General features: G+C 45.4%; 12 protein-coding genes across 12 annotated transcripts; 6 read left to right on the top strand and 6 right to left on the bottom strand.

The window, feature by feature from the left end:
- Positions 1 to 623: 623 nt before the first annotated feature.
- On the top strand, positions 624 to 2,128 carry L203_103392 (uncharacterized protein; the record flags this gene model as incomplete). Its single annotated transcript, XM_066212794.1, has 5 exons — positions 624 to 1,053; positions 1,111 to 1,317; positions 1,368 to 1,563; positions 1,613 to 1,918; positions 1,969 to 2,128. 5 exons carry the CDS (start codon positions 624 to 626, stop codon positions 2,126 to 2,128), a joined length of 1,299 nt encoding a protein of 432 aa, XP_066068891.1.
- A 925-nt stretch (positions 2,129 to 3,053) lies between these two features.
- L203_103391 (uncharacterized protein) lies at positions 3,054 to 4,238 on the top strand (the record flags this gene model as incomplete). The annotated part of the gene is made up of 6 exons (XM_066212793.1): positions 3,054 to 3,075; positions 3,127 to 3,239; positions 3,310 to 3,402; positions 3,457 to 3,662; positions 3,760 to 4,001; positions 4,054 to 4,238. 6 exons carry the CDS (start codon positions 3,054 to 3,056, stop codon positions 4,236 to 4,238), a joined length of 861 nt encoding a protein of 286 aa, XP_066068890.1.
- Positions 4,239 to 4,504: 266 nt separating this feature from the next.
- On the bottom strand, positions 4,505 to 7,029 carry L203_103390 (uncharacterized protein; the record flags this gene model as incomplete). Its single annotated transcript, XM_066212792.1, has 6 exons — positions 4,505 to 4,570; positions 4,641 to 5,084; positions 5,138 to 6,107; positions 6,157 to 6,302; positions 6,359 to 6,820; positions 6,868 to 7,029. The coding sequence occupies 6 exons, from the start codon at positions 7,027 to 7,029 to the stop codon at positions 4,505 to 4,507; spliced, it is 2,250 nt and encodes a 749-aa protein (XP_066068889.1).
- Positions 7,030 to 7,267: 238 nt separating this feature from the next.
- Positions 7,268 to 7,794, top strand: L203_103389 (uncharacterized protein; the record flags this gene model as incomplete). Its single annotated transcript, XM_066212791.1, has 3 exons — positions 7,268 to 7,430; positions 7,481 to 7,669; positions 7,718 to 7,794. 3 exons carry the CDS (start codon positions 7,268 to 7,270, stop codon positions 7,792 to 7,794), a joined length of 429 nt encoding a protein of 142 aa, XP_066068888.1.
- Positions 7,795 to 7,944: 150 nt separating this feature from the next.
- L203_103388 (uncharacterized protein) lies at positions 7,945 to 11,566 on the bottom strand (the record flags this gene model as incomplete). The annotated part of the gene is made up of 12 exons (XM_066212790.1): positions 7,945 to 8,100; positions 8,146 to 8,868; positions 8,916 to 9,514; positions 9,568 to 10,321; positions 10,373 to 10,694; positions 10,742 to 10,989; positions 11,044 to 11,126; positions 11,189 to 11,254; positions 11,311 to 11,330; positions 11,384 to 11,405; positions 11,466 to 11,471; positions 11,521 to 11,566. The coding sequence occupies 12 exons, from the start codon at positions 11,564 to 11,566 to the stop codon at positions 7,945 to 7,947; spliced, it is 3,045 nt and encodes a 1,014-aa protein (XP_066068887.1).
- Positions 11,567 to 12,078: 512 nt separating this feature from the next.
- On the bottom strand, positions 12,079 to 13,354 carry L203_103387 (uncharacterized protein; the record flags this gene model as incomplete). The annotated part of the gene is made up of 6 exons (XM_066212789.1): positions 12,079 to 12,157; positions 12,211 to 12,310; positions 12,363 to 12,526; positions 12,587 to 12,847; positions 12,919 to 13,040; positions 13,118 to 13,354. 6 exons carry the CDS (start codon positions 13,352 to 13,354, stop codon positions 12,079 to 12,081), a joined length of 963 nt encoding a protein of 320 aa, XP_066068886.1.
- Positions 13,355 to 13,811: 457 nt separating this feature from the next.
- On the top strand, positions 13,812 to 14,914 carry L203_103386 (uncharacterized protein; the record flags this gene model as incomplete). Its single annotated transcript, XM_066212788.1, has 4 exons — positions 13,812 to 13,986; positions 14,035 to 14,373; positions 14,421 to 14,628; positions 14,677 to 14,914. The coding sequence occupies 4 exons, from the start codon at positions 13,812 to 13,814 to the stop codon at positions 14,912 to 14,914; spliced, it is 960 nt and encodes a 319-aa protein (XP_066068885.1).
- A 1,353-nt stretch (positions 14,915 to 16,267) lies between these two features.
- Positions 16,268 to 17,071, top strand: L203_103385 (uncharacterized protein; the record flags this gene model as incomplete). The annotated part of the gene is made up of 2 exons (XM_066212787.1): positions 16,268 to 16,643; positions 16,977 to 17,071. 2 exons carry the CDS (start codon positions 16,268 to 16,270, stop codon positions 17,069 to 17,071), a joined length of 471 nt encoding a protein of 156 aa, XP_066068884.1.
- Positions 17,072 to 17,159: 88 nt separating this feature from the next.
- Positions 17,160 to 17,739, bottom strand: L203_103384 (uncharacterized protein; the record flags this gene model as incomplete). Its single annotated transcript, XM_066212786.1, has 5 exons — positions 17,160 to 17,222; positions 17,269 to 17,403; positions 17,448 to 17,501; positions 17,551 to 17,592; positions 17,704 to 17,739. The coding sequence occupies 5 exons, from the start codon at positions 17,737 to 17,739 to the stop codon at positions 17,160 to 17,162; spliced, it is 330 nt and encodes a 109-aa protein (XP_066068883.1).
- A 1,139-nt stretch (positions 17,740 to 18,878) lies between these two features.
- On the top strand, positions 18,879 to 20,827 carry L203_103383 (uncharacterized protein; the record flags this gene model as incomplete). The annotated part of the gene is made up of 3 exons (XM_066212785.1): positions 18,879 to 19,328; positions 19,377 to 20,645; positions 20,693 to 20,827. The coding sequence occupies 3 exons, from the start codon at positions 18,879 to 18,881 to the stop codon at positions 20,825 to 20,827; spliced, it is 1,854 nt and encodes a 617-aa protein (XP_066068882.1).
- Positions 20,828 to 21,127: 300 nt separating this feature from the next.
- On the bottom strand, positions 21,128 to 22,641 carry L203_103382 (uncharacterized protein; the record flags this gene model as incomplete). The annotated part of the gene is made up of 10 exons (XM_066212784.1): positions 21,128 to 21,330; positions 21,401 to 21,467; positions 21,515 to 21,655; positions 21,703 to 21,812; positions 21,862 to 21,980; positions 22,035 to 22,149; positions 22,203 to 22,298; positions 22,357 to 22,385; positions 22,442 to 22,525; positions 22,592 to 22,641. The coding sequence occupies 10 exons, from the start codon at positions 22,639 to 22,641 to the stop codon at positions 21,128 to 21,130; spliced, it is 1,014 nt and encodes a 337-aa protein (XP_066068881.1).
- A 432-nt stretch (positions 22,642 to 23,073) lies between these two features.
- L203_103381 (uncharacterized protein) lies at positions 23,074 to 25,939 on the bottom strand (the record flags this gene model as incomplete). Its single annotated transcript, XM_066212783.1, has 8 exons — positions 23,074 to 23,345; positions 23,395 to 24,011; positions 24,061 to 24,323; positions 24,376 to 24,919; positions 24,967 to 25,132; positions 25,184 to 25,314; positions 25,362 to 25,465; positions 25,520 to 25,939. 8 exons carry the CDS (start codon positions 25,937 to 25,939, stop codon positions 23,074 to 23,076), a joined length of 2,517 nt encoding a protein of 838 aa, XP_066068880.1.
- Positions 25,940 to 26,367: the final 428 nt, after the last annotated feature.

Raw genomic sequence — 26,367 nt, 5'->3', positions numbered from 1 at the left:
CTCAGTCTGCTTCTACCAGGTTGGCGCTATTAACGCTGTCGTTATGGATGGTATTGTATGCAACTCAAGCTCCATTCTCTTGTTTTGGCCGATATCTACCTAATCTCAAGATTTCAAAAATATTCTGTATTGTTAGCGTTTACTGTTGTAGAGAACCAGTTACTCGCGCTGCTATCCTGGCGCTGAAAATATATCACTCGCTAGACTCTTAAACATTTATCAAATGGATTTGGATGAGCAACAGAAAGTCAAGTGATTTGTCTTACTTGTCAATATAGAAGTGGTAAAAACTTGAGGTATTGTCCAGCGCAATCTGACCTATCTTGGGCGTTTCAGTAGATTGATGCTCTTCTTCCAGCTATATATGATGATAATTTGTCAAGTATATGTACAGAGTCGACATTTTACAAGAGGATATGAAGTTAAACATTTCGAGAGAGGAAAAAATGTGCCACAATGCTCAAACGCCGCGAAGTCTATTGGCCTCTACCTATATTATCTTGGATTATTAAATAAAGCATTAAAACAATTGTTAAAACTTTAGACTTTCTACAACATTCCCAAACCCCATAAGGGGTTTTGAACCGTCTTGAACTGTCCACAATCGTCTGGCCGTCTCCAAAATGTCTCATCTTCTGCCGCCCAATCTCCTCAAGCTCTTTACTCCCCGTCCACAACCCTTCTTCCTAAAACCGTTAACTCGAGACGAGCAGAATCGTGGCCCAAACAAAATTGGTGGCGTTGCTCCGCTGGCCCAACGTATCAAGGAAGAAGCTGAGGATGCCGAAGTGAAACAGGGGATGGAGAATGATACCAAAAAGGCGTTGGAGGAAAGTAATCAGCAACAAGATGCCATTATTAGGGTAGAGCCAAGGGAAGATGGGGAAGACGGGGAAGTCGGAGAGGTCCCAGATATGGTTGCAAAGAAGAAGAAGAAGAAGGCAAAAGACAAGATTGCAGAGATGGGTGTTATTGGGGAAGAGGCAGTGAAGATGAGAAGAGAGCTGCGAAAGAAGAGGCAGGAAGAGTACAAGAAAAATGCGGCGAAGAGCTGTGAGTGTCTGGTGGTATTGGTGAAATAGGTGACTATATACTGACTCGCAATGCAAGACAAACCTCAAGATGACTCTCAAGCCGTTGGAGATCCTTATAAAACTCTCTTCATAGCTCGTCTGTCAAAGAAAGCCAATGAGACAGATCTTCGCCGTGAATTCGAGATGTATGGCCCCATTGAACGGATACATATTGTCCGTAACCGCAAAGGCAAAAGCAATGGTTATGCTTTCATCGTATACGAACGAGAACGCGATATGAAAGGTCCGTCTCTGCCTTGATACATTTCACAAGCTAATCTTATATTGTTGCAGCCGCATACAAGGATGCAGAAGGCATCCCGATCCACCACAAAAAGATTCTAGTTGATGTGGAACGAGGACGAACGGTCAAAGGTTGGAAACCTGCCCGTCTTGGCGGTGGCCTTGGTGGTCGCCCCAAGCCGGTTGTACCTGAAGCTGCTCCTGCAACTTTTGTTCCCCCCTATGGGTGGCTTCCGAGGCGGGCGAGGTGGAGGATTCCGAGGTGGTCGAGGTGGCGGATTCCGAGGCGGATTTAGTGGTGGCCGAGGTGGGTTTGGCGGAGGGGACCGAGGAGGCTTCGGTGGTCGAGGGGGCTTCCGAGGGGGCTACCAAGGCGGAGGAGGGAGAGGAGGGTTTGGTGGTGGTGACAGAGGCGGATTTGGTGGTGGTGACAGAGGCGGATTTGGCGGTGGTGACAGAGGAGGGTTTGGTGGTGGTGACAGAGGAGGATTTGGTGGCGGTGACAGAGGGGGATTTGGTGGACAGCAAGGAGGGCATGGAAATCAGCAGGGTGGACATGGAGGCGCTTCACAAGGCGGCTTCGGTGGTGGTGGTGGTTACGGGTAAGGCATATCTTAACTCTTTATTTGTTTTTCTTATTGACATGCTGTAGTGGCGGTGGTTTCCAACAAAACGGCTACCAAGGTGCTGGCGGTGGCTTCAAGCGGGACTTTGACAACGCAGGTGGGCAAGGTGGCCATGGCGGCGGCCAAGGTGCTGGCGGTGGCGGTGGTGGCTATCAAGACAGGGACTCAAAGAGAATGCGATATTAAAGCATCTTGGTTTCTCGGCATTGGTATCGCAAGATATCAAATATTGAAAGAAGTGGTAGACCATGGAGTTGTGGCATTTTTTTCAGGTCAAGTATGTATGACAAGGTATAGCATTGTTTCTTCCAGTTTATGGGCAGATTCCTTCACGCCGGCCTTGGCAATCTGATTCTTAGTGGAAAGCAATAGTCTTGTGAAGAAACTATCAAGTCGAGTTGGGTATCGCGGTTGCTTATTTGCCTCAGATTTCGAAGTCGAATTTTTTCCCACCTATTCCACCCTTCCTTCCGTCTTTATTTACGATCTATCGCTGTGCCCTTTCCAAGGCTTCTTGTGAATATACAAACAATGACAAAAATTGATCAGGCTACCATATATGTTCCTGCTATTTACTAATCAGACAATGCTGATGGAAATGTACCAAAGCTGTACGCACTGATAGGGACTAGTGGAATGTAATATGACAACAGTTATGCCCTTTCTCCTGGATTCCTCTTTTTGGCTACGTTTAGCTTTCCACCGTCATGCGATACTGCCTCATCCCTTGTGACGCAAAAGATGGCATGTCTGAACGCCCTTCCTCATATTTGCTCCATCCTGTATCAGTAGCATGGTGAGCTTTATGGTGTGCTCATACATTTTGCTTGCTAATATCTCTATCTCAGCTCTTTGAAATGCTCATCAGTTGCTGCTTTCATCATTAAACATCTTTTACGATTTTATTGACTTTTTACATGTAATATGATTGTATTTAATCTTGATTTTTTTTTAATGAAGATGAAGAATAGGAAAATGAAGTTTCTGTGGGGCCCCACAGTGGAGGCGATTATCCTGCTCAGGTATACAAATGGCGTGCTTAGTTATCTTCCCATTTTTATATATAAGGATGGTATTTTAAATAAACCTTTTAAGTAGAAAAAACGAAATCATGTCTGATAATGGAAGAATCCGTAAGTGCGCTCACAAAGAATCTCTATAATGTATACTGACGATACACTTAGAGCTCTACAACTTTCCTGGCTCCGTCTGGGCCAACGCTCCCAAGCTCGCCTTGGAGGAAGGTGGCTTGAAGAAAGACAAAGATGTCGAATACATCTCTATCAACCTTGCCGAGGTACGGGTTTGCAGCTTGATCTCTTGCATGACGCAAGCTGCAAAGCCAGAGTGTTAATGACAAGAGATAGGGCGAAAATTTTGAGCCTCATTACCTCAGAATTAATCCTGCCGGCACGGTTCCGACCTTGATCGTTGGCAAAAACGTTTTCACTGATTCTATCGCATATCCTTATTTTCTGCTGTGTTAGTGGTGTGAACTGATTTTTGCTTGATAGAGTGCTGTGGCTGAGATTGTCAAGATTGCTCCTAACCACCCAAAAGGAAAGGTTTCATTCGGATCTTTCATAATCGAGGAGATTCACTCAGCGTCTATTGACCCCAATGCCACCTTTTTGTTTGCTACGGATGATGATGACAGGAGGGAAAAGGCGAGAGGATTACCAAAAGCATTTTTGATTGAAAGACAAAAGACTCTCAATAGGCAAGTTTCTTCTTGCGCCTTTACGTTCTACAGTAATTGTTGTCTTTTGCACAATCGTCCTGTTGAAAATAGAGATTGTACTAACGCGTATAATCAGGCTTATAGAGCGCCCGGATCCCAAATTTGCTGACTTCCTCAAGAAGAAACAAGCAGATAACAAACAGCTACTTGAATTTTACATTGCTGAACCTGACGAGCATATTCGCAAGGCCCACTATGCACAAACTAAGCAATTCTGGGATTCTGTTGGCAAAGCTTTACGCGGTTTTGTGACAGATACTCTTACCAAGGACCACGGAGGACCGTTTGTAGGAGGCACAGAGCCATCGGAAGTAGACTGTATGTCTTTCATAAGATGCCGATATTGATTAACGAGTATTGGTTTCTACAGTCCATCTAATCGCTTGGCTAGCTCGAACCATTACGAATGCTGGTGTTGAACCCGGAGCTAATCCTGATGAAGCCATCAAGAGATTGCAGCTCAAGACTGGTGGTGGCGCATTCGATGATTCTATCAAGACTTATTGGGAATGTTGGAATGGACGGAGCAGCTTCAAGATTGCTGATGTTCATTAAAATCTGCGAGCGACGGTTAATCGATACTGACGTATGAAAAGAGGAATATGACAACACGGCAAGTATTATGTATTTGATTTCTTCTGCTCCTTTAAATAAAAACTAGCTGCTTTCTCTATAAAAAATTATCATTGAATTGATATGAAAATCACACTAAACAAGTTTTGCATGGAACCCATGCTCATGGTTACAATATCATCTCAACAACATTTTATACATTACAGATATTGCGTCTCTATTCGGATTCTCTTCCTTAATTATTATCTTCACATACAAAAGACAGTCATTTCCTGCATGATGGTTGACCAGTCTCCATTCCTTCTCGTATTGGTCTACAATGTTGATTAATGATACGCTCTTGCTACACGAAATTTGTAGAAGAGAGGAAAAAACATAACTTACGTTGATGACAATAACCCTCTGATCATCAATCATAACACCATTAGACAATCCTCCATATTCCCTCCACACTTCTCTATATGGCAAGCTACTCTTAACGTCTTCCGTCCATATTCCTGGTGAGATACATGTCGGTTCAGTGACCACCCTAGATTTCCAGCCTTTTCCCTCTGTAAATGGAGGTACAAATGTCCCAGTCAAAGATGTTTGCCGCCCTAGTACATCGATATCATCAGACTCGGGATATGGATCCCCTCTGCTCAGTTCTTTTTCAATCGCAAAAGGAGAAAAGTCCATGAGCATGATGTGTGATTTTTCCGGTGAATAAGGATATGTGTCAATAGTTGTTCTGTTCAGATTGAATTCCTCATGGTCAAGATACTCGCAGAAGGGAGATTTCTGGTGAGGCATAACTGAAATGTAGCGATACCCAGAGCAGGAACAGACCTATGAAAAACTTTCAGCTAACAATGCCATCCAATCTGAGCAAGGAATCGTACCCAGCTGCGTTTGGACATGACTTTATCAATCATCCTCGCCCCCTTTTCGCCCCATTCCGTCCATTTATAATTCCTCTGTACGCCTCTAACACCTAAGCCACTAGTGTCGCCTTGCCAAGTCGATCTCAATCTATTTTCCCCATCTTGTCCAAGTTGAACCAACGTCTCTCTAGGGACAAAAAGCTCGAAAGGATAATGCCGGACAGTATTCATGACATGTGGGCCCGTAGTAAATGTCTCTTGCAGCCCAAGATTGAATATTACGATGCCTTTATTAGGGTCCTGAGTGAAAGGCTTGTTCTTGACCAATGTCAACTCATGACTACCAGAGGAAGTTTTTGGCGGAAAAGGCGGATCAGGGCGAATTTCAAATTCTATAACTTCCATCTGCTCACGTAGTTCTGGCATTTCTAAAACAGCTAATAGCACCGGGCGAGGAGTTGTGTCGTCCATGACTTCATTATCCAGTGGTTGTACTGGTATAATGGTATGTGACGGATTGGTCAGAATGGAATATATTTGGATGGTAGGACGTTTATCGGATGGCTGAGGTGAAGCAGAAGGACAAGTCAAGGAGGTGGATGTAACAATGAATGTCGTAGGGGATAAAAGAGCAAACGATGAAAACCAAGATTTGAAGGTAAACGGTAGGCGGGACAGAACTCGTCCTAATTTCCAATTCCATACTACGATCTCCTCTTCTTGTGTTCTGTGTTCCAAAGCCAAGGGATCAATATTAAACGCATCTAGAAGGCCCCATACAGGATTATACTTGGCGACTAGTATAGCGAGAGTGTCACCCATAATCTGTAGTAATTGCCTTGAACGAGGAAGCATTGGAGTCACTGGCGGTGGAAACTCCAAAATCGGTAGAGATGCGAGCGGGTGAGGGACAAAGGTTGACATTGTCAATAAGTGGTGTTGAGTCGTTGAACGGACTCTAAAGCGGTCAATGAGAGGAGGGCTACAACTGTTATTGAATGAAGACTTCCCTTCTATTAAAATATGCCTACATGTACTCGCTAATCACGATGAGATCTTGCGTGGGGTCCATGGTCAAATCAGCAATTGGAAAAGATAGTCGGTGGCCCTTGGTTGGTATTGGAGGACTCTCCAAATCTGGATCATCGCTTGAAGGTAGTGGTATTAATCGAATGGCTTGAGGCTGCTCCCATGCCCATCAGTGTTTAAACTATCAGGTTATGAACGAATGAAGCGAACTCTTTGGTCTTCTTCATCACCACTATCATCACATAGCAGAAAAATGCCTTCTTGTAACTCATATACCCCTTCTCGCCCTTGTACTTTAAACACCCTCTTCTCCTTGGCATCCATAGTTTCCCATCGTCTTTCTCTATCTCTCAATCGGTCACATTTTTCTGCCGCGCTGGTCGCGTGTTCAAAGGGGAACTTTTCCGGAGGTTCCTTGGGCCATGGGGCCAGAGTGACAGAACTGATCGTTGATCTGTATCTACCCGTATGTGGAGAGCGAAAGGCTATGGGCCTCTCAGGTTCGGATTTTAGTGATGAAGGTGAAACAGGTTCTGGTGTTGCTGGTAAGGGACAGTCAATGGAAGTTTCCTTTTGAGACCAAGGACAATCGACATATGCAGAAGTCTGCAGGGTAGCAAGGTATTGGAGCGGAGCAGAATTGATATAAATTTCGCTCAGCGCTTTACATGTCTAAAGCTTGTCAGTCACAGCTCTACAACTAGCAGGAAGCGACCTACTCTCATAAGTTTGAGCCTGTCATTTAACGTCAAACCGCGAAAGATGTGTTCCAATATCTCATTGGGTAGACTCAAGAGGTTTGATGGATCATTCGACCCACTAGTCACAGTTGAACTTTTCCTTTGAGATGGATTGGTTCCCAAACTGACCCGAATAGACATTCTCCTTCTCTCAACAACGAATCTTTGTGATAGTTATGGTGAGTTTGTCAGTATGATTCGTCAAATTACCAAATACAAATGTTAAGCAGTCATTAGAAACAAATTGCAAGATGCGAATAATCTATCACAAGTCTCATTACATTCTCATATTACGTAATAACTCAACTCGTTATCATTCTTCATTATAAAAACAAAATAAAAAATAATTCTATCATTAAAATAAATCAATTACAAAAGAATGAACAAAGCAGCATCTTCAGCCAACACTTTAGCAACAAACAAGAAGTCCACAGTATATGTATCGGGCCTCGCTCCAGAAGTAGATGAGGAAAAGCTCTTACAAACCTTTGTCACTTTTGGAGATATTATAGAGATCAAGATTCCTCATGAACCTCATGAACGTATGTCCATTCATTATTCTGGATCGATAGGTCTTCTAACTACTCAGAAGCGACAAAGCATAAGGGATATGCTTTCGTGACCTTTTCTGTCCCCGCTGACGCCCAAGAAGCCATCGACAATTATGATCTCAATCAATTGCCAGGATATGAAGGAAGTGATAGGTTCTTAAAGTGTACCTTAGCACAACCAAATAGATTTGCAGCAAACGATGATGGAAGCGGGAGGAATGACAGAGCTAGTGAGTGTTTGTTTCATCTGATTTGTTCTCTTATTAAACATTCAAAAGTTTGGCATACAGAAGAATGGAAGGCAGAGCATGAACAAGCAGAAGACGGTGAACAAACTCAAGCAGTAACAGAATAAGATGTATAAGTATTGGCAATGCCGCGCCGTTGTATCCTCTTCGAGATTGTTTGGAGGTTTACACTGACTGCATCGAAATTAATCCAACTTTGAAGCCTGTGATACTCGTAGCTTATACACTTCATCTCTATCCTCACTTCATGTCTATACCTAGATGTGTACTAAGACATAAGGCACCTCCACATCCTCGTCGTTCTCGTCATTGACCATAACCTCGACTAACAAGTTTTTGACATGAGGGGGGATAGGCTTCTTGCCAACATGTTCTACCAGATCAGACATTCGCATGGTCATTCTATCGGCAGTCTACACAGGCATCAGATATTATCGTACAGGTATACAGATACGCACCTTTTTAGCAGGAACAAAGCTAGACCACAGCATTGACACTCCTTGACTGACCATCTGTACCTCCAGCTTGTGTTCATTTTGGAACCAATTCAAGAACTCTTGCAAGGTGGGGTTCCCGCTGATTTCGAATCGGTCCCACAACGTCCACTCTGTCTCGCCATACTTTTGTTTGGTTGCAGCAATAGGTTCAGAGAAACCGAAGAATGGTAAAGCAAGGTTGACAAAGCCATTCTTGTAATCTTCAAGCTTGTTCTTACCATCAATGAGCTTATAAAGCTCAAGACAGACAAGGCCAACAGCAAGGGCAGTGGTAGTTGCGATGGCAGGTATAATTTTGCCTGCAATGAGTTTGGTCTTATGCCTATCAGCAAGGGTAATGCCGTAGTTTTTAGCTCGGAGGTTGGATGCAGCTGTGATAAAATCAATATGATGATTGGTGTCGTCATCCTTCTCAAAGTCCACGGGTTGTAATCTGAAACCAGCAAGCGAAGCAGGTGGAGGTAGACTAGATGCAATAGACCCAATGTCTTCTTCGTCATCGTCATTGTTGTCAACAGGTTCGTTCTCGTTAAGTTGGATCTTGATGCCACTTTTGGGAGTAAACTCTGGTACCTTTATAGATTCAACAACTTTACGGAAGAGAGCTGGGTCGCGCTCGCCTTTGAGACCGTAGTTGTAAGCATGAAGGTTCGCGGCGGCAATGAGGTAGTCCATGTCCAAAGGCTAGTTTGATTAGCCGCCACCACAAGATCTCTCTAAAAACTACTCACATTATTGATATCGAATGCAAGGGGATCAGGGGCCCTCTTGGGACCACTCCAAAAGGGTGTGCCGTTAGCATTGACCTGATCTTTAGGCAGATTGAACAACAATTGCTTGATCTCATTCGCATAATCCCTCTCATATTGTAGTCTTGCCCAAATAATACATTCTTCAAAAGTCATCGGCCGTTCTCTGACGAGATACTTTTCAATTTGCTTGAGCTGTTCGTGGTGCTGACCCGAAGATTTTAGAGTGGTTTCAACAAAGTCAGGTTGCGAAAGATAGAGGTTAACGGTCGTTGGAGGGTTTACAAACATAGAGTCAAAAGCTTCTCGGGCCCATTGAATAGTGTGCTCGATAGCATTAGGAAAATTTTTAACGGTACAGGAAGGAATAGACTTCTCGGGTGGATCCTGAGAAGAAGAGTAAGACTCGGTCAAAAATGGGACAACGACCTGGGTATTGGCTTTGGTGCCGAGGGTTCCAGATTCGAGGAGAGGTTTATGATAAAAGACACATCGTCGATCCATATACTGACGAGCAGAAACATTGTCGAGAGCATTGGTTACACCGTCAAGGGTATTGAAAAAGTTGTCTCCGTAGACATCTGGCTATCTTTAAGCATTCTCCTCTTTTCATTTCTTGGAGCTTAACACTCACTTTCTGTCTCTGGTCCAACACGGTCCTCATGAGAAATTATTTTACCTTTCAGTTGTGGGTTCATGTCTACTACAGCAGCCGCAGCGCTCTCTGCCTTGAACTTCCCAACATCCTTAGCTCTAAACAAGAACTGCCTGTTTAAGTTGCTCTTCTCAATAGTATCCAAATCAGTTACATGAATGATACCCTTGGGACCAGTAGCAAGACCCATCATGGACCAATTTTTGAGCATCTCACATCCAATAGCGCCCGAGCCGACAAGGAATTCCCGGATGTTTGCAATCTTGTCTTGGAAGCTCTTGCCGAATACAGCAATCTGACCATCGTATCTAGTTCCGAGGGGCTGACAGTCAGCTTCGGATGGAAGGTTGCTAGGAAGAGATTCAAGAGAGTCAAAGTACATGTGCTGTTGCATGGGCGTGAATTTGGCAGAGCAAGCTTTGAGCACCTCTTGAGCGACAAAGCCACCAATAACCGCAACCATAGGAGACAAGTCACCAGTAGCCTGGTAAGAGAGTTCAGTAAGGATTGTTTCGTCTAAAGGATCTTCTCCACCAGTTGCAGAATGGATTTCCTTAGCAAGTGCGATGACCACTTGAGCGTCTTGAGCGTTTCGAGGCTGAGGTAAACGGCTCGTTTTTTCATAAAAAGCGGAAAGTGCTTGGAAACCAGCATGTAAAATGGCTGGTCGATCCCATTTGGCAAAGTCGGTAATGAAGAACTCGGGGTTAATCAAAGACTCTTTAAGAGTTTTCTAGCATTGAAGATCGCTTCAGTATTGTTTCCATTAATTAGAAAGACATACAAATTGAAGAATCTTGGGCATCTTGACTTGAGTAAAGATACCGCCAGTTTTGTAATGACCCATCCCTCTGGTGTCTCCGATAGAGAATGTGTACGGACCTTTGACAGATATTTTTCTCGGCTCACACCCGTTCAAACCCTCCATACCTTTGATCTCTGAGAAAGTGACAAAATCACCATCTTCAAGGCCATGACGAGTTTCGTCTAAGCATGTGACAATAGCATCCTCATCTTCATCAATCTCTACAATCATTCCTGTCTGAGCATTCTCGCCAGTTGGATCAATTACAGCAAAGTCCTTTCCAAAGTCGTTGAACACGGAACTGATATGAAGTCAGTCTAACCCTCCTCCATTCATTGAGGCGCTCACCCAAACAAGCCCCGAACGTCAGCAGCGATGAAGTAGATACCCTTTTGCCGGCAAAACTCATCAATTTCCACCTGCTTCCTCGTGGTTGCATTTGTAAGAACCACGACTTGAAATTTCTCAACCATATCTGGAGTGATCTCGTCTGAGCCAGGCAAAATTCGGATAGGAACATATGAGTTGAGTTCGGCGAGACGGGGTGCTGTAACGGAATGTCGAGGTTGGCCAATATCTTCCTCACGAAGGAAGAACTGAAAGATGAGCGTCAGTCTTACCCCATGTGCTTGTATGGATATGGAACACACCTGAGTACCAAGATCGGCCATCTCAACCGGCGATGGATCATAAATAGTAACAGTCTTGACGCCAGCAAGTGCTACATTCTTGGCTATATTGCAATGCGTAGATTAGCAACTTGGGCTCAGCTGCCTGCTAATTCTGTATGCTTACCAATCTCCACCCCCAAACCTTTCATACCAACAATAAGGACATTGGAACTGGCCATCTTCTTCATTGCTATGCCCTTTTGTCAAGCTGTTTTCCTATTTACCTTGAATGTAACCCAAGCTCACCTTCATGGCCAAGGACATATCTACGCGAGGGAATTAGTACATGATCAGTGAAAGGAGCCGTTGAGCAACTCACAACTGGCGAGAGTACAGACCCTCTTAATCATAAATATTAGTAATTTGCATACAAGGGAAATGCAAGCGTTGTTTCAACTTACCGTCAACTGAATGTCATTGTCAGCAACAGATAAAGGGAGGTATAGAGAGACTTACTAGAGTCACCGGGAACAGCTTCGTCTACTTGCATGGGAGCTGCCATAATCACTATCTCCTTGTGTGAGTTTTATTAAAATATATATTTGGACAGATGAAGTAGTATATGTTGTATCTTTTCTTTAGAATCTTGTTGAAATACTGAGATGAAAGAATGATTAAAGAGAATGGAATTGCAGCGGAAGTGTGGTGCAAAGGAGATCAAATAAGTGATGACGTAACAAGAAAAGGAATACATATTTTACATGCATATACTCTGTTCTACGCTGTACTAGTTCGCAAAGATAGATTAGAAGAAGAGAAGTATCGGCCGCCTTACACGTATCTATGTAGACCTCTCTTGGCTGCCTTCGAGAAAAGATAAAAGCGATAAATGGAAAAATGTTAATGTCTTCATCTAAAAAATGGCTACAAAGCAGATTCTTATCTTGCTGTTTTGTCATGAATGACAAGGCTATTGTCAGTTATTGATACTTTGAGAGATTTCAAATCTAAGATAGAGTCTAAAAGATGTGCTTTGATGAGATGTTGTTATGCTTGTAAAGACAGAGATGAAGACTAGAGCACGAATAGCCAAGTCAAGAGTACAGGTATGAGAGAAAGAATAGGCAAGGGCGTAAATCGCATAGCCCAGCTTCTACAGTCATGTCGCAGTCAGCTCCAAAGCTCATTTGTTTTGAATAAACACACGAAGCAGGCTTTTGAGTGATTTTGACGGTCAAAACAGCTACCAACCCATCTATAGCCGGCCTTCCATTCTCTTCTACTGTAATGTAATGATTGATATCGTCTATTATTCTTAGCCAGTGATCTACCCAAATTCCATCACTCGTGTAACTCACCACTAGAATTCGATAGTAATCCAGGGGCATATTGTACATCTGTTTGATAGGTGTAGTTGTTGTAGCTTACCGTACCCGACAACGTAGAGGTATTGGTCAATGCGAGAGAATCAATCGCTTGGCCGGTAAGATTGCCTATGAGCTGATCTCGACCATAATCATACCTACACAATCCCACTAATGATCAGTCCACCAAATTTATTTCTACATGCCGCCATTCTTACCCATTGGGAGGGATATCGTGAAGTTCTGTCAGACTTTTCTCCAGAGATACAGCAAGAAAATATGCCCCTGTGTGCTTCTGGATCCAATATCGAAGGTGCAAACCACCGTTAAAAGTTTCTTGACAGGTACCAACATATGGATCTCCATAATTGTAACGAAGTTCCTCGACTTCAGTTACGTTACCCGCCCCATCTCCCAGGTTTGCAAGTTGGCTAGAGCCGAGATGCTGACCGAGACATTCTTCGCCTAGTCCTGCAGCGCTAGTGTCCAAAAGTTGTCAGCAGCGAGTTGTACCCAGTTTTCTTTACATCAGTCATGAAAGTAGACCCACAGCATGTAGTTCAAGAACCCTCCCTTATCCAAAGACTTAACAAGTACTTCCTTATCAGAATCAGTAGAGACAATCACATTAAGCGGCTCGCCAAGACCCTCTGGGTAGGTGCCGTTTACAATCTGCACATGGCGACACGAGTCCAGTGGTTAGTCATTACTACAGACTGACGCACATGAGTAAGCAAAAGCAGACATACGGTCAGCATATACCCTCCGTTGTCTTTTGGGTTATTGTAACCTTTGCTTCGTTTCTTGAGCTTTACTGCCGAGCCGAGATGTTTATATTCTACGTCTCCGTCACCCTGATATTGCTCTAATACGCCATCTCTCTGCTCTGCTGGCGGCAAGGCAGTGACCAGAAGTAGTAGAGGGATCACATTTAGAAGTAGCAGTAGAGTTGAGAGGGGCGATAAAGTAATCATTTCCAACGCCATCGGGCTACGTTTTTGACAAGTCTTGAGGTGTCTTGCTACTACCAGAAGAGATGAGCTTGTCTCAGCTTACGCTGTAAGCCGAGATGTTAATAGTATGGCGTATATATCTAGATATTTTAATGTATACTGATAGAGAATAGAAAAAGAAAACTACAAAATTTAGACAATAAGAAAATCCATCATCCATTAAATCACATCCCATTAATGTCGCTTTCAGGGATAATCTACGTCGCCAAAGTACAATTTAAATAAATTTATCCGCATTCGTGATTGGACTACAAATTTATGCTAATTATGGTTTAATCCATTACAAACTTATAATGCATACATTCTACAATTAGCGAGGTTTTCTAATGAGGCATTATAATTTGTAAGACACTCGAGAAGGCGGTCATGGCCGCCTTATATATATGATTCTATTATTTTACTTTTCTTACCATTTCTCTTTTCAAAAACCATGACTACAATAATGTTTTCTCGAATGGGTTCTTCAGCCCGCCATACGAGATCGCTGACCGTGTCGGCTATCAGACGTTATGCTTCTTCCGATCCCGCTTCTACAAACAGTACGTCGAAAAAGACGACACATTTTGGTTTTAGACAAGTCCCAGAAGAAGAAAAAGAGACGCTTGGTTGGTTTTATCGCTCTAGATCATGGCGAATGCTGACAACGTATCCAGTTGGAGGAGTTTTCAGCTCAGTAGCATCCAATTATGACTTGATGAACGATTCCATGTCCCTTGGCATCCATCGTCTCTGGAAAGACTCATTTGTGTCCACCCTCGTCCCTCGTCTCCCGCCTTCATTCCACCGCAACTCTCAAGATCCAGTGGATAAGAGATTACCCAGCTTCAAGTGTCTGGATGTAGCGGGTGGTACGGGTGATATTGCGCTTCGGATTTTGGATAGGGCGAGGGAGAAGTTTGCGTGTAGAGACATTGAAGTGGAGATTGTTGATCTCAACAACGGAATGCTTGATGAAGGTAGGAAGCGTGTAGCCAAGACATTGTATTATAACAGTGTGTATCTTATACCAGCCTTACGTTTCGCTGATACAGATGGACAGCACCTCAAATCAGATTTACCCACGGCAATGCCCAATCTCTCCCTGCTCACATTGCAGACAACTCTATCGATCTCTACACTATCGCATTCGGCATTCGAAACTGTACCTCTCTATCTGCTGTACTAAGCGAGGCTTACAGAGTGTTGAAACCAGGAGGCAAGATGGGTGTTTTAGAGTTTGGTAAAGTCCAAAATCCTCTCTTCCGAGAGCAAGTATCTCCCCTCCCTGGCGAAGCCTAGTTTGACAGATGTTATAGAATTTACCGCCAGTATTCTTTCCAGTTCATCCCCATCATGGGCAAGATACTTGCAGGCGACTCGGAATCATACCAATACCTTGTCGAATCCATCGAACGATTCCCTTCCCAGCCAGAGTTTGCAAAACTAGTGCAAGAGGCGGGATTCAAAACTGGACAGCTCAAGGAGGGAAGAGGAGGGGCATGGACGGACTTTACCGGAGGAATTGCGACAATGTGGACTGGAGTCAAGGTCTAACCGATACGCAGGAGTCCGAGTGGAAGACGTTGCAAACGATTGGCAAAAGATCCTTTCCTTGTACTAAAAGGATCAAGACGTAGGCATATGAGGCATGTATAATTGCTTTAAGACCCGCCTCTCGCCGATTCACAGGGCACAAAGGACTGGATGCTAGTCACCAAAAAGTGATTGGCAAACAGCGGACTTTGACAGCTGGCCAGAGTTCGCATTAGAAATGGTCGCCGGCAACTCGCTGATCCAAGCAGATGAGTCGCTCAAACTTTTGAAGGCATACTCCACTCTGATCCGGCATGATTCAATAACGACAGATAAAAGCCGGATATGGAGTGGATGAAGAGATTAAATAGTCTATACTTCTTGAGCGAGTGAAAGGAAATGTCCAGGTCAGCTCTTGAAAGATGTGAATCAGGACGTATATATAAAGTCCAAGGTGTTTTTGTCTGCGAAAACCATTTAAACGAGACTTTATACGTAGTTTTCCCGACACCACCGCACCAGGACCATGGCGGATCAGTCCACTACAGGCAATACGACTAATGCAAGCGAGTCACCTGCAGATACCAATCTTAGCGGGAACGAGGGGCTACACGTTAGGACAGCAAAGGTATATGCAAAGGTTTACATGTAAGACTCAGACATTAAGGTGCATTCTTTAGTGTCGGAGATGCATAAGATGTCAAGACCATGTGGGCGAAAAGTATAGAAAAGCCTAGAGAAAAGCAATGCTAAATGTCAACAATCCCGAGATAATGTCAAGTAAAGACGGAAGAGAAAGAATCTGGTAGTTATAACGATGAAGAAGAGGAAGATGTGGGTTGAAAAAGTGCACAATAGTGCAAACATTTACTTTTTCTATTCATGCAACATGTGATCTCAGATTAAAACGTTGTCATGAAGCTGCTCAGCTCTTCAATAGTAACGTATATGGTACGTCTTTGGGTAGCCCAATCTCAGTCTGGGTGGTCAGCCACTCCTGTCAATCTGCAGCCCGCCATGACTAGTCAACCTGAACTTGTACGCTCACGGCTAGACGTGGACAGATATCATTCACACAAGTAGACTCCCATAGTTCTTTTGTTTTCTACCGTTGCGTTATTGATATGGCAACGATAGGCGTCTTGTGAAAAGGATGTAAGGCTGAAGCTACCTTTATGAGCTTGAGAATAAAAGGAGATTGATAACCTTTATGAAGGAAATATCTGAGAGGTATATAACAAGCAATGTGTGTTGGTGGGTAGCACTATAGACGAAACGATTTGAACCAAAAGAGGTTATTGAGGGTTATCCGGGACATAAAGTGTTTGAAAAGGTTCTTGTACACCGGGCGATTATCATCTTGAATTGGATGTTATGGGCTGGAATCCTCAGCAGCAAAAAGATGCATCCAATAGTCATCAGTCAACAACGGAGAGTGAACGGAGAAGTGTTTGTGGTACTTGGTGGAAAAATTTACGGGAAAGTCTTTCATCCAGTGGGGGCACTGTCAAATCTGAGAATGAAGAATGGCTTGCAGGAGCAAAACTTTTCAGTGAAGATCAAAGTCCAAGTCCAAGTCCAAGTCCAAGTCCTGGTAAAAGCCTTAGCGATTTTAGCGAGCAGGGTTTTGTAGTAGTTTGTGAGGTAGGAGACCCGTCAGACCCACAACAGGGCAACTCGCAAGAACCTGAGTCTAGTGTCAATACATCTGATGGAAGCCAAAATGCCGCGCAATTTCAAGGGGCCTCGAGTACGTCAGAAAGCTCCAAACAGGAAGAGACAGGAAGTAACAAAAATGCCTGGGATGATTTCTTGAGGAGCAGTATCAGCAACACAGCTTGTGAGGATGGTGGAGGTTGTGTGTCGGGTTGTCTACACTGTCTAGGAGAAGATGTAAATAAGGATAGACAACGCAGAGACACAACCCCAGAGAATGAATCTAGCTTTCTGTCTCATATATCATAACCTAACTACTAAGTAGTATCGAGTCCCAACGGCATAAGCACTGTAACCACCCGAGTGACCCAATCTTGACAGGCAGTTTGACGTTACCTGAACCCATATGCTCATCCCATCCTGCCAGTGACGACAATGACAAAACGGACAAAGGGGACAATGGACATACAACAAGCTCCAGCCAGTCGCGCTGATCAACGCCCTATACAAGGCAATCCATAGGACGAACCATGGGACAAGCAGTCAAATAGACTTTCACCCGTTGCCAGCCATACGTTTACAAATGTCATCTCTTGCCTGATCTACCCATTCACTCTTGAGCCTTAGCAATCAGCTCATCCACCATATCCGCATTAGACCTGAGTATCTGCCACTGTACACCGTCACCACCCACCTGGTTGCACAACGTCTAAACTTACTTGTTCTCGTGTCAAACTTATACCCTTATTCCCCGGTTTCATGGCGCCAGAGGACTTGTCCTTGTACATCTCCCGAACGTCAACGAGGACTTTACCTTTGAACGTCCTCACAGTCACCCGACGGTACTCTGACAGCTACAGCCGCGTGAGAACAACCTTGTGTTGGACAGTATACGCACATTGATAAAGCTTTCTCCGGCCTCGTTCTTTTCAACCTCTACCTCTTCGCCCGACTTGGATTTCTGATTACATCAGCATACAGACTGACTCCAGTCTCTTCACCTTTGTCGTAGGAGCGGACCCCAAGTCGCGTGTTTCAGCCTCCTACCACAGTCAGCCATACTGCGACATGCTGATAACGGGAAAAGCGGTGAACGATTGCTGCAAGGTAGGCGCGCCATGGTAGTGATTGGAATGAGAACAAGCTGAGCCCACCTCTTGCTCCGCTGCTGGGCGTTTCTCTCGCGGCATTTCACTAATTCTGGGTAAGAAAAGAAAAATAACAAACATAATTTTTTTTAAATAAAATGAGCGTGGTTGACTAAACCACGCAACGCGACGCGTCACCACGGACATGCATCAATGTCCGCATTCCCAGATCGTGGAATCTCGTGCCTGTCTCATTAGTACCATCCTCTCGGTATATACATTGTTTGTTCCGAAATGCTTCCCTCTTATGCCACGTCATGGTTCACCAGCCAGATTCTATCCAACCCATTTCATCATTATTCCAATCCATTTTTACTTTTCACCCTATTCCAACTTTTACTTTATCTCTTCCAATCTTTTTTTAATCCTTATTTATTTATTGTTATTATTACTATTCACCTAAGCGCGCTGCATTACGCCTCACCTTGACAGCTACCGAAAACAGGTGGAGGCTTAAGATGGGGACCGTGTCTCGTGATGAGAGGCCGCTGATGGTGGCACGGATGGCTGATGCGAGATTCGCTGGTAAGAAAGATTGGGGATTTCTTCCGCTATTGTCTATATAATCCACCTCTTTTCTTTCTCTTTTCTCTTTTGTTTTGCTTTTATCTCTTTTTTTTTTGCCACCCGATATAACACGGCGGTCACACCAAAGCTTGGACAGGCGGTGTAGCACAGTGCCATCTCTCACCCGTATCCCGCCACTCACACCGAGCTAACGATTAAACATAATGACGTGGTACGTACCCTTCCTTTCCTGCCACTGATTGCGTGTGGCTGACCGTCCTTTCCCCCTCCAGCTCAATTGATTCCAGGCCCAGCCCTCGCTGGCAGTCAGACAATAACGTGACGGCCATTGCACTCGTTGGGACACAAGCGAGCATAAAACATGAGGCACAGGATGCATGAAACAGCGATGAACCGGGGCCGTGCGCAGTGACTACTGCAGGCGGATACGGAGAAAGGAGTGCCATGGCTGATGGCGCGACCGAGATCGTTGGCTCACCCAAAGAGTGACTGACAAGATCGGCAAGGGTTTTGGCTGATGGTGTAGTGTTGGGCGTCAGCGTGGTGGGGGTGGGGGCCTAACGCTACTCTTGAGAGAGCCTTATAAGGCAGACTCAAAAACGTTGCTCTCGTTTTTCTTCTCTACGACTCTGCAAGCTTTGTATTTTTTGGGAATGATGCCGCTCCCTCCGCTTTCCACATGTACCACTGCTTCCTCTTCCTCATTCTTCTCGCCTGACACCTCGCCCCTCTCGCTTGCGCCAGGTCCTTTTCCAATGGGCCGTCACTCGCATCTGGTGGAGCGTGGTCGGGTGTCGGGAGAACAAGACCATAGGAGGCGCGTGACGGTTAGTCTGGACTCGTTGGCTGACGCCGCGCTGGCCAATGCTTCAAAACCTCAATGTCCAGGCATGTCGCGATCTCGCTCTGTTGTGACGCTGCCACCGATTTCTTCCATTCTCACTGGAAACAGTCCAGGACGTGCAGCGCAAACGGTGCAGGCGAGAGATCAGACGCCGGCGGATGGCCAGCCGTTAGTCAAAGGCTGGTCGCCTACCACCTCTCAGGATCAAGCGCCGGTAGCGCTTCCACGGACACATGCGGTGTACCAGCCGTTTGCAAACGTAAGTATCCGGTATGGAAAGGCTCAGTGATCTGATGGGTTATCACAGCAACACAGTCTTGCACAGATCCCGGAGCCGCATCATTCAGTCCCGTTGGAGTACAGCGTTCGTCGGTACAGCCGACAAGATCCTGCCCGGCACAATTCATCGGTAAATCCGCTGCGACCCAATACAGCACCTACGACAAGTTTTGCATCTGAGAATGCGGCGGAGCATCGACCACGTTGTAGGTCTCTGAAACGCAACCCTCTGCAAGGGTTGCAGCTTGAAAAGTCTTACTCTGAGAGATCTGTCCGTGGCTGGCATCAGGACGCTCAGTGTCTCCTCCAACCTCCGCGTGCGCTCACCCCTCCTCATGCTTATTTAAACCCAAAGACGTTGGGCGCTTGTTCCTCTACTGGCGCACTCGATCCGTTTTACAGCAAAACACATCCACCCCCAAACTGGCCTTCCGACATTCCTCTTCCTCAGACTCAATCGCCGTCTGTCGTTTCTGGCAATGTTTTCTCGGCTCAACATGGGATAAACGGTCGGTATCATCTAGGCTACAAGCCTTATTGGATTGTTTCACATGAGACTGGGTTTCCTTTTGGCGAGCATCAGGTGTCTCATGCGAGCGCGGAGGGTAAGATCTCTAGCAATGCGCGCCAAGTGACTGCTTCAGCACCCAATAGCCCCTCGGGCATCAAGCCTATGCCAAAGCGCGCCAGTATTCCTTCTGCCTCTGGTGGCTCACTTGCACCTGCCTCTGCCGATGCTATCGAGTGGACAAGTATCTGGCCTGGACGGCGAAAAACTCTGCAAAGCCCAATCAAGAGCGTTAGCCATGAAGCCTGCAATTGGCCGCAAAGTCCTCCACTCCGTACGGTGTCTACCTCTGATAAAGAAGGCGAACCCGAACTCGATTCGTTCACCACTTCCTCTTCTTCAAGTGGCGAGGACCCTCATTCTGAATTCGACGACCATGTGGATCAACTTGAATCAGAAATTGAAAAAATGGGTTCAGACAGCGAAAATGAAGACAGGGACGAACAGTACAAGTCGGTGAGATCAAACACCAAGCTCAGGCTCAAAACCTCTCCGCAAGGTCAGACGACCTCTGTCAAACGAGAACCCGAGTCAATGTCCCCGCCTGCCAAGCGACCCAGAATCAGTCCAGAGCATTTACCGCTTGACGCTACGATACGACCTGTCGAAAACACCAAGGCTCCCAATGGCACAAAAAAAATGGTAAAGAGGAATAAGGAGAGACGAAGGGAGCAGAATGCTATGGCACAAAAAAAGTTTAGATGGAAGAAGAAACAATTGGCGGAAAAGGCAAGTCGAAAGATATCTTTGTCGTGCCAGTGCTGACAGTAAACTAGATGGCGTCTGATTTGGAAACCGCTATGGAAGCCAAAAAAGAACTCTTACACAAACTCGCCGAAAGAAACGATCTCGTTGCTCATCTCCAGAACCAAGTCATGTCGCTCAAACGCAAATGCAACGAGCCGGCATAAGCTTGGCCAATCATCCGGATTGGGAAACAGACAAATCTGTGAATACCACGATGGGATTTTAAGAATTCAAAAGCCACAAGTATATTTGTACCATACAAGGACTATTCTACACTGCATTGCTATCTACAGCTACAACTCTTACATTTTGCTCATGCTCGTACTTCTTGGTACCTCTTGGGTATCTTTAGGATAGATTTCATGATAAACAGATTGATTATGCATATACACATATATACATATATGACAAACTAAGAAAATACATGTATTTTTTTGCCACAAATGCTTACGTCATCTCCAATATTACAGTTTTGCTGTCCATGGATTATAATCTTTAATAATGACCACTCCTTTTCCTAATATCTTTCTGTCTTCTATATCTCTTAATCCTTGAGGAACATTATCTATACCCTTGTATTCTGTTGAATGGACAACAGGACGGACGTCGCCAGTAGACAAGAGGTAGAGAACGCCTTGGTTGACTTGGTGAGCAATCTCTGAGTCGTCTATGAAAAGGGTGGATTCAACATCAGCCAAGAGGAAGAGGAGAAACGGTGGGAAGAGAGATTGACAGACCTTCCACCGCACCCCAGTAAACGCCAACGACACTGACGTGTTTCAAGAGGAGTAGATTTGCCGGTACCTTGTCTCTTTGTCAACGTCACGGCAAGGAGGAGGGGAAAACGATACTTTTTCAATGACGCCTCCTGCAAAGCCAATGACCAGGAGCCTGGCGTTGGCTTTTACGCACTTGAGGCTGGGTACAAGCATTCCTACGGGATCAAAGACAATGTCCACGCCTGGCCCTCCAGTGATACGTTTGATCTCGTTCTGGGTAGGTCAGTTTGGCTTGGGGTGGGAGGATGGAGAGCGCTCACTTGCCATCCGTGCTGGGTGTAGTCGACCACAGCGTCAACCCGGCCGTGGTCCATACAGAATCGTCGTTTTGCCTCTGTTGCGGCAACTGCGATGACTTTGCATCCCACAGCTATATCCGTCTGTCAATGTTTGTGTCTAGCAGTTAAGACGGGACTGACCTTTGGCGATTTGACAGGCAGCTATGCCGACACCTCCAGCAGCGCCGTGTACCAGGACCCATTCACCAGGTTTCGCCTGACCCCGGTGGACGATGGCGAGATAGCTTGTTGTCGCTGTCCTGTTGTTTTTCCGTATCAGTCCGGACGCAGAATGAGGTGTAGGGGAGACTTACAAGGGGACGGTGGAAGCCTCGGCAAAGCTCAAAGAGCTGGGAATGGGCAAAAGCTTTTTCCAGTTTGCGACAGCTTGTTCTGCAAAAGCACCTTGCGCGATCCCAAAGACACGGTCTAGGGTGTTGTCAGTCTCTTTGTGGCTGCTTGATTGTTGCTTGAGTTCTTACCGCCAGGTCTGTATGGGCACCCCTTGGGTATCGGCGATGTCTCTGATATAATTCCAGCGAGCTCGACGCCTAGATTGAAAGGGAGCGGGGGCTTAGCTAGTGCCCAGGGCGCATCAGCATGTCTGTTGAGTGCTCGGAAAAGGTTGTGACTTGCTCTGGTACTTTCCCTGGGCTTGAAGTACACTTGTTGCTCCCACTCAGCACGGCTTTTGCTGGCGTCGGCAAGAGATTAGACTCACTCGAAAAAGTTGAGGGCGGCGGCATAGACATCGATGAGTACTTGTCCTCTAGTTGGGTCGGCCTGGGGCGGAGGGACGTCTGAACTGGGTTATGCCGATCCATTCCCTATCAGAGAATGCTACATTCAATCGGAGAGATGAAAAGCTCACGCTTCGATTTTGCTCGGATGAGAAAGCTGCGAGACTTGAAAAGCTTTCATTGTAAGTCTTTTCAAAGTATTGTTACAACATGGACAAGATGAATTATGAGTTGCTGAATCATTTTTATATAGAGACCCAAGAGCAAATAGGACCAATAATAATAATAATCGGTACTCCACCCACTTAAAAGCCATTTCCCTTCTTAATTTACAAATAATACTCCGAACTGTATACTGCAGACAATGCGTAATTCATTGGCATCATATTCAATTGCTATCATGAAAACGAATCTCGTGCGTAAAGAGAAAAAGAAACCAAAGCTGGGTTTAATCATGGTGTCGATCCACGAAACATGGGCAAACGTAAATAAAAGGTAACAATGCTAGATTCACACACCATCCTCGTTTGACTCTCTAAAAGTCTTTCTCCAAATTTTCAATCATGAGGCTACAGATTTGGACCAAGTCCTAATGTTCAATTCCATTGACAATCTAAGCTAATCCCCAAAGTCTTACAACACCGTCAGCACCTGCTGTGCCTATGACTGGTAACTCGGGATGGCTGGCAACCGCACTAACACCTTCTTCCGCGCGAGGGCGGTGACCAGACATGTCCTGGATAGAGGTTTTCTTACCGAGGTCCCAAAGCCGGACTGAACAATCTGTTGACGAAGTGAGGATACAAGTGGGAGAGGACGGCGAGAGTGCGAGGGAAGTGATGGATGAGGGATGGGCAAGTATCTCATGTGTAGGTGACGCCGAAGCTGCTTCAGATCAGCTTCGCCTAACCTGGTTCATCATTTAATAACTTACGAGATTTCGCATCATAGAATCGGAGGTATCCATTCTCATGGGCAGTCACAATGGCAGGCAACGTTGGATGGCTTAATATCGCATTGACTTGCGATCTTTCATCCCCTTCTTCACCAAACACCTGTACTTCCTCTCCTGTCTCTACATCCCATAATCTCGCTTTTCCATCTGCTGTTCCAATGAGGACCTTGCCAAAGTCGAGATTGAATACGGCTAAGCATGTTGGCACTGTGCCCGCAGAGCCAAGCGACGAGAATGATTTCGATAGTGCCCAAGCTGATGACGATGAACGTTCCCAGAGTTTGACAGTTCCGTCTGCGGAGGCACTGACCAATCTCGCTTTAACAGTCTCCTTGCCTGGTTGGGCAATCTCGCCTGGCGGGAGCAAACAGACATCCCAAACAGCCTCTGTATGTCCCACCAGGGTCTGGATGGCAACGGATGGGTCGTAAGGTGCGTAGGGATCGTGATTGTGTGAAGGAAGTTTCCAGACACGGATAGTAGAGTCAAGTGAAGCGGAAATGATATTTGTTAAAGCAGTTGAGATGGCTATGGCAGTTATACCTGCTGTATGCCCACGTAGAGTCTGAATAGGTTCAATTTCTTGTGATGTCGGTCTATTATCAAGTCTTCAGCATCGTATATAATTTGTGATAAGAGACACACCTATTAGACATGACGCTACTAGCCTCTACTGACCAGATCTTGACTGTACAATCATCTCCACCCGTCGCTAATATTATTCCTGGTCCATATCCAAATGTAATAGCTCGGACGATATCCAGGTGACTCTTCAAACTTCTCTTCGAAGTCCAGATTTTATCTACAGAATCGTCCATTTTGATTTCTTCATCCTCAGTGTTAAGGGTCAGATTCGCTAACTGATCATCTTCTGCCTCAGGTTTTCTACGTAATCTCTCTTCTTTGGCCTAAATTGCGTCAATCAATATATCACCATCATCGAGCGACACAACTACCAACCTTTTCAGCCTCTTCATTTGCAGCTTCCAGTTCCTCTCTCCATGCGGTCTTACTCTCAGGTCTATAAATTGCAGTTAAAAGTTGCTGTCCCGACTGTTCCAATTCCCCCATTCTTAGACTCGACTTTGGTGGTTGCGATTCAGTCTGTGATAAAGCTAAAGCCTTTGGAACTGACGAAGGCGATGGCCGAATCTCATCTGACGGAAGATTGCCAAGGTTTTGGTTTTGTAATGGTGCAGGCAGAAGAGAAACCTCTTTATCCATACCTTGATCAGTTGACTGAGACTTCTTGACCTCGGCGCCTTCACTCTCGCCATTAGGTAATTCTTCCTTGGGTTTGTGTTGATCATGTGTTTGTTGAGAATACAATGATGTGAGTTGCTCAGGAATTTCTTTACGTGGGCGTTCATATAGATCTACTGCTGGATGGGCTGAGTCTGTAGATTCTGTAGGGTAAGGGATGGAAGACGGATCTACAGGGGGATGTGGAGGGAGAGGGTTTAAAGCGCCAGGCGAGGTCAAATAGCTAATTTCTTGCAAACATCTGTTGAAATGTCAGCCGAGTTTGAGCATGACGATAGATATACGTACTGTTTCAGATATTCGCGACTCCTAGCTCGAGCTTTGGGGTCCCTAGGCACAGCGCCAATGTTTCTCCATTGGTTCGCTTCCACTGGAAGAGAATGGGGAGCAATCGTTGAGAATTTGCCCATAGCAGCAGGATGAATACCATTCATTCTGGGTAGCTTGTCTGACACTGTCGCCAAATATCAGTACCGTGTATCAGTCATGTGTAGATGACACGAACCATCCTCTTGGCTACCTTCGCTTCCACTACCCTCTTTCTCGTCTTTGGAGAGCTTGTCTTCCTCCAGTAAAGCGGCCATACGGGCGGGGTGAACACTGCTCAATTTCCCTGCAGCGTTGACGTTCCTTGTTCTGGATTTTTGTTTTAGCTGTCTTCCTGTTCAACTGGCGACACATACCTCTCTTGTCTGAGCGCAAATTCGAGCATTTTAACCCTTCTCAAAAGGTCTACTTTAAGGTTCTCTGCTGATCGCCTTTGGCCTTCAAGCAGGGCGATCCTCGCCTACACCCAATATCAATTAGTCATCTTTATGCCAGCAACATATCCAGCACACACCCTCATTTCGGCTCGCTCAATCTCCCACTCATTTCGGTCTCTCTCCCACCTTCTCCATTCGCTTTGTAGGTAATGCAAGACAGAAGCGAGATTTAGCTCTTGTCCAGGAGTACTTGCGCTTCCACTACCACCATCTACTGTACCATTCGTTGATTGTGGAACTTGCGCTCCTTGTTGCTGGCCTTGGACGCCTGGCTGTTGTCCCTGTTGTTGTGGCTGTTGTTGTGGCTGTTGTTGTGGCTGTTGTTGTGGCTGTGGCTGTGGCTGCTGCTGCTGTTGCTGCTGTTGATATTGGTACTGCTGCTGTCCCAATACTGATCCACCTGGCCCCCTCTGCATGCTTGCACTCTGCAACTCGTATGGCTGAGTCTGAGGAGAATGCTGCTGGAGATTGTAGTCCTGTCTGACCGGCCGTATCATTTCTATGGGTATTGCTTATAGTTGAAGCTGAAGCATCAACGTCACGCCATAGGTGTTTTTGGATATATTAATGAATGATTTCTTTGAATGAAGTATTAACGATTTATTTTTTGGATTATCCTTCACCACTCGTCACAACATCATTATTCCACGGCATTTCGGTAAATTCCGAACTGTGGCGGCATCGTCATTCTATGTAGAACTCTTGTGTTCAACGATGAAAGAGTAGTATAAATCGAATTGTATCAAGGTTACAGATAAAAGAAAGCGTGGATGGTAAGCATCCGAGTCGAGTGACTAGACGTGTCTTGAATTGAAGACTGCAAGGTTGATGTGTTTTGAATTCCTGACCTTAAGAGGCTTAGATAAACTGCGATGAGCCTTGGAGCTATCTGCTTTGTTGAGAGAGATGGCAAGACACTTGCAAG

Source organism: Cryptococcus depauperatus, chromosome 4 (genome assembly GCF_001720195.1).
Source record: "Cryptococcus depauperatus CBS 7841 chromosome 4, complete sequence".
NCBI classification, from domain to species: domain Eukaryota; kingdom Fungi; phylum Basidiomycota; class Tremellomycetes; order Tremellales; family Cryptococcaceae; genus Cryptococcus; species Cryptococcus depauperatus.
This window is presented reverse-complemented; position numbering and strand designations above follow the sequence as displayed.